The 6,196-nt window shown below is 32.0% G+C and overlaps 1 protein-coding gene across 1 annotated transcript; it reads left to right on the forward strand.

Moving 5' to 3' along the window:
- Positions 1–3,180, forward strand: LOC137822620 (flavin-containing monooxygenase FMO GS-OX-like 9). The gene is made up of 7 exons (XM_068627533.2): positions 1–655; positions 824–894; positions 1,047–1,205; positions 1,403–1,485; positions 1,733–1,868; positions 2,035–2,208; positions 2,588–3,180. The coding sequence occupies exons 1-7, from the start codon at positions 97–99 to the stop codon at positions 2,783–2,785; spliced, it is 1,380 nt and encodes a 459-aa protein (XP_068483634.1). The 5' UTR covers positions 1–96; the 3' UTR covers positions 2,786–3,180.
- Positions 3,181–6,196: the final 3,016 nt, after the last annotated feature.

Below are 6,196 nucleotides of genomic sequence, written 5' to 3' on the forward strand. Positions count from 1 at the left end.
GCACCAACCCTTTTCCCCACATTACATGAAACCACCTTGCTTTTGAATTCTCATCTATTCCATTCCATTCCTTCAACCCCTCACCTTTCTGCCACCATGGTTTCTGAGACAGTCCAGACCCAATCCAAGAACGTGTGTGTGATTGGAGCTGGACCTTCAGGGCTAGTGGCAGCCAGGGAGTTGAAAAAAGAGGGTCACAAGGTGGTTGTGTTGGAGCAGAATCATGATGTTGGAGGGCAGTGGCTTTATGCAGCAAATGTGGAAGGCGAGGACGCTTTAGGGAGAAAGCCTTTTCTAAAGGTGCATAGCAGTATCTATGAATCCTTGAGGCTTACATCTCCACGTGAGATCATGGGGTTCTCTGATTTTCCATTTTTGGTCAAGAAGGGTCGAGACATGAGAAGGTTCCCTAGCCATACAGAGCTTCTTCTCTACTTAAAGGACTTCTGTGAATATTTTGGCTTGAGAGAGCTCATAAGGTTCAACACAAGGGTAGATCATGTGGGAATGTTGGATTATGGTGTCTGTAGTAATGATTTGAAATGGATTGCTAGAAGCATAGACAAGAAGAGTGAAAAGGTGGTGGAAGAGGTGTTTGATGCAGTTGTTGTGGCCACTGGCCATTACTCTCAACCAAGATTGCCCTCCATTCAAGGTAAGTGAAAGACATAGCAATCGATTTATCTCTTCTATGACTATCTCTAACACCTTGTAGGTACTTATCTATTTCTTCATGCCACAGAAAATATCAGATCATCCACATATAATTGTAAATGCTAAGCTCAAGCATAATTACCTTAGTTTCTGTCTTTCTGATGCTCAGGAATGGATACATGGAAAAGGAAACAAATGCATAGTCACATTTACAGGACCCCAGAACCATTCAATAATGAGGTATGTGACTTAAGTAATCTCTTTATTTTCAATAGAGTAAACAGGTTTTGAAACAGGCACATGTGCACCAGCTTAAAAGTGATAAATATTATTGAACTGTCATGTTTTATCACTCTTAAACTTAATAATAGAGGCAATTTTTCATGTAACAGGTTGTGGTGGTGGTTGGAAATTCCTTGAGTGGGCAAGACATATCAATAGAGCTTGTGGAAGTAGCAAAGGAAGTCCACATGAGTTCCAGATCTCTGAACATCTCTGAGGGTTTATCTAAAGTCATATGCAAACATGCAAACTTCTATCTTCATCCACAGGTACTGCTACTTCAAGTTCTAACCAAATACAACAAAAGATACTCACTCAGCTCCATTTTGAATGAATAAAATAAAAAAGATAAACAGAAGTCAGCTTGTTTAGTAAGTTAAGTCTAACATAAATTTGTTCTTAATGAAGGGTCTTAGTTCACTGATAACTTCTTTAGCTTCCTAACATGTGGTACCTTTTTCTTCAGATAGAGACCCTTCAAGAGGATGGACGGGTCACCTTCTTGGATGGTTCTTCCATTATTGCAGACTCTATTTTGTACTGCACAGGGTAACCTCCTATAACCAACCTATGCATAGTACACCTAATCAAAGAGCAAAACTATTGTTAATAAATTTCATTTCACTAAGTTAAGTTCCAAAAGGCAGCATGATTGAATAATTATGATCTCTTAGGGTTGGAGATTTCACCGTGGGGCAATGTCAAAACATGTCTCCATGTATCCTTTTAGATTTAATTAGTTGTGTTTTGTAATCATTGATGATGATGGATTTCAAATTAAATTGGTTATGTGTAGGTACTCCTATGCATTTCCCTTTCTTGACACCAAAGGAATGGTGGTTGTAGATGATGACAGAGTGGGGCCATTGTATGAGCACACTTTTCCCCCATCACTTGCTCCATCCCTTTCTTTTATAGGCATCCCTAGAAAGGTAAACTACCCCAAAACCACTGGTTTCAATTTGTCTAAGCTCTCATGTTTTTCACACACACAAATTCCTTTTGGTTGCAATGGAAATTTGTATTTTCCCATGTGAGCTTCTAATGTAACAATAAACTGGTTGATTGAGGAGAGTGCATGTGTGTGTGTGCTTACAGATCATAGGATTCCCTTTCTTTGAGTCTCAAGCAATATGGATAGCTCAACTGCTTTCAGGGAAAAAAGTGTTGCCATCATGGGAGGAAATGATGAAATCCATCAAGGACTTCTACCATTCAAGAGAAGCAGCAGGCATTCCCAAGCACTGTACTCATGAAATTGCAAACTTTGAGGTAAAGAAATTAAAAACTTTTCACTTTAGTTTAAAGCTTTTTTATTATACAAATAACAAGTGAACTTTAAACTTAATTCAAACTTATAAAATCTCCTTCATGTCGAGACTGTCAACTCCTACATGAAACTACATATTATGAGTGATAAACTCAACAAACTCTCATTGTAATCTAAATGACTATGATATCATTCTAAGAAGAGAACTTTAAGTCTAATTTAATCTTATAAAACTGTTTATAAGATGAAATTTATACCTATTTATATATTATGAATTATTTTTATCTTTAATTAACGTGAATCTCCTAACATAGATGTAAATCTCATTCTAATCCTTGGAATTATTAGCATTGGTTTGAGTAAGTTTTTGTTGAATTGCAGTACTGTGACAAATATGGGGAGAATGTGGGATTCCCTCATACAGAAGAATGGAGGAAACAACTATGCTTATCAGCCATAATTAATGCTGATGTGAACTTGGAGACTTATCGAGATTTGTGGGATGATCATGAACTACTCCAAGAGGCCCTTCAAAGTCCTCACTTCACTCAACTTGGACTTGCAGATTCTCCCCTGTAAAGCCAAAAAAATTAAATATAAAAGTATCATTCAAAGAAAATTTTGCATGATTAGCCCTTAAATAATTTGTTTGTGTATTTTCTGTTTTTGAAACATTGGAGAAGACAAAGGAGATTGAATGAGAAGAATATTGGGTTTGATACAGAGAAGACGAATGATTGTGGAGCTGAAATTTTGATTGTATCTTTGTTGCAATTTATTTGTTTTGTAGTAAGGTTAATTTGTTTGTTTTGTAATAAGGTTAATTTATTTGTTTTGTAATAAGGTTAAGGAGAACTCTACATGAGAGAGTTGGCTAAGTGGAGAATCTCTTGAACAATTAGAAAACAAAAGCACTTGTATAAAAATAGCAAATACTATGTGAAAAGAAAATGATTATTAAGGATTTGATTTAAGTCTACTTTCTCTTTACAAAATTTACTTGTAAGAAAATTATAAGTTAGTTTTATCTTTAATTAATCTTGCATATTTAATAATGATGATAAAAAATATAAATTATTTCTAACTGAAATTAAGTTTTAAATGTCTAACAATACTTTTTTTCGAATTTAATAACTAATATTTTCAAAAATTTAGTTTAACTATATGACCTTCTTTACTTCAATTGTTTATCTGTCCATTATGTTTAAGTTAAAAAAATTGGTTTAAGAATATGACTTTTTTTTAATCCAATTGTTATGTGTTGGTAAGTTGAAATAGGCATCACACAACTTTATTTAAGCTTTTTATAATTGAAAATTTGAAATGATAGAGATTTGTTTCAACATTAAATGTTGGTATACGTTAGATAGGAAATTAAAATTATGTTTCTAAGGAATATAATTAAAAGCACGTATATTAACTTATTTGTTATTATATATAATTCATAGAATAAATACTTATGACAATATCAAAGTAAAAATATAAATATAAAACTAAAAATAATTACAAAAAAACTACTTGTAATAAAAAATAATAACAAGTAAAAGATATGATAAGTTAACCGTTTACAATTTATTTTCTAACGTGAACGTAACATCCTAATTATATATATATATATATATATATATATATATATATATATCACATCGTACAACTTCTCATTTATTTATATATATTACAAAAAATTTAAAACTTTTCAAAATAAACTTCTCTCTTTAAAGAAATTCAAAACATATATACATATTCATATTGAGGAAAAAAAATAAACAACTACAATAGATAGTTTTCTAATTCTTTTAACTCTTAAGTCTATTCCGTGTGATCCACGATCATTATCATAATTGTTAACGTACACAATTATCATAATTGATAAACGTACACAAACAAGAAAAAAAAATAGAGTAGGATAGAGTTTAAAAAAATATTCATTCTCATTCATTATTTTATATAATAATATTTTTTTATAATAAATAAAATCTACAAATCATGTCAGAACTCTATTTCAATGGCAAACGTCATAAAAATATTTGACTGATGCCTTGAATTTGACTTAGAGATCTACACAAGTTATACTACATTCACTATGTTATCTCTCCAACACAACTCATGAAAATAGGAACTAAGTCCTTTCATATGAGAGGGTAAATTCATATGACTTGTTAGACCAACTACAAACCACAGACTCAGTCACATGGACATCTCTCGACTCTCACCACCTAATAATTTTTATATATATGATTCAAATATACCAGTAGAATCAAAATATATTCTTCTAGAAGAATTTCGAATTCAATACATATCCTAGACATCTCAACATAAATTTCCCTTTCCTGAGGATAATATGTCTTCATCATACATCATATCATATACCAGATAGTCATATACTTCTAACTAAATTCAAACACCGCTAACATGAAATCCATGTCACATTTTACTTTATAAATAAATCAATCACACACCATATCAATTAATATTATAAACTTTAATATGGAAAAACATGTTTAAAAAAATAAATTAAAATACAAAGACTATAGAATTTCATAAATCAGCATTGTCGCCAAGCGAGCACTTGACAAGCCTAACAAACATTGCACATGAGGTTTCAAATAATAAAATTCTCTCAACGAGAATGGGATCGTCAAACAACCAAAGGTCTTGGGTTTTTAGAAAAAGTATTTCACCCAACAGGAGTTTGTCTCGTCCAATGAGAGTTTGTCGCAATTAGATGGATTCCATAAAATTAGATTGAAACCTAACATACACATACAAATTACATGATATACGATCTACTTGCAATAAGATATGTTAAGGATTTCATCACACCCTATATGTGGTCTAGTTAACTGATTTTTCTCCCTCATTTGTAACTAAGTAGCAATTAGTGGTCATTGGTCTTGCAATCTCTTTGGAAGAATTCATATTGAACTTCTTGAGAAGTTCATTACAATATTTATTTGGTGAAACAAAAACTCCATCCTTGAGCTACCTGATTTGAAGTCCTAGGAAGAAATTCAATTCTGCCATCATAGGCATTTCAAACTCACCCTATATCATACTAAAAAATCTTGACATAAAGAGGGGTTAGTTGACCCAAACATTGGATTTTAATATGAAAAATGTAGAATCAACTTTACCTCTAGTAAATTCCTTTTTAATAAGGAATCTACTCAACCTTTTTAGTGCTTGTTTTAATCCAAATAATGTCTTCTTAAGCTTGTATACATGATTTAGGTTCAAAATTAGTGAAGCCTGGAGGTTGTTCTACATATATTTCCTTCTTTACATACCATTTAGAAATGCACTTTTTACACCTATAAAAAATAATTTTAATTCCTTAAGAAAAGCAAAAATAACTAATGTTCTATTTGTCTCAAGTTCGACCACAGGTGCATAAGACTCATCATATTCTATTCCCTTTTCTTGATTTTGCTTTATTCTTAATTATTAAGCCATTTTCACCAAGATTGTTTCTAAAGACTCACTTTGTGCCTATTACCTATTGGTAGTTGGACCTTGGCAGAATATCCCACAGTTGGTTTCTTTCAAATTAATGTAACTCTTCTTGCATTGACAAAAAACACTTCTCATTGTTCAAAGCCTATTTTACATCCGTGAGTTCTATATGAGATACATAAGCAACATGCAAACATAAGTTACTTACCTTTCCTCTTGTTTTAACTCCCATAGATATATCCTTATAATATTGTCAATGGACAAGCTTCTTGGAGATTTCTATCCCCTTAGTAAAACATAATCACTTATAAATTCTTCTTGTCTTTCTTTAATAATTGGGAAGGAATCATCTTCTTCATCTATTTTTTCTACATCATCAAGATTAAAAGAAGACTTCGTTCAGTCCAGAGGTGTTGCCTTATGATCCAGTATTTCATCAAAGACAACACGGATATACTCTTCCACAACTAAAGTTCTTTTATTAAAAACTTTGTAAGCTTTACTTTGAGAAGAATAACCAAGAAATGTAGGTTCATA

The sequence above is a fragment of the Phaseolus vulgaris genome, chromosome 9, assembly GCF_051622355.1.
Source record: "Phaseolus vulgaris cultivar YP4 chromosome 9, ASM5162235v1, whole genome shotgun sequence".
In the NCBI taxonomy this organism is placed as follows: Eukaryota; Viridiplantae; Streptophyta; class Magnoliopsida; order Fabales; family Fabaceae; genus Phaseolus; species Phaseolus vulgaris.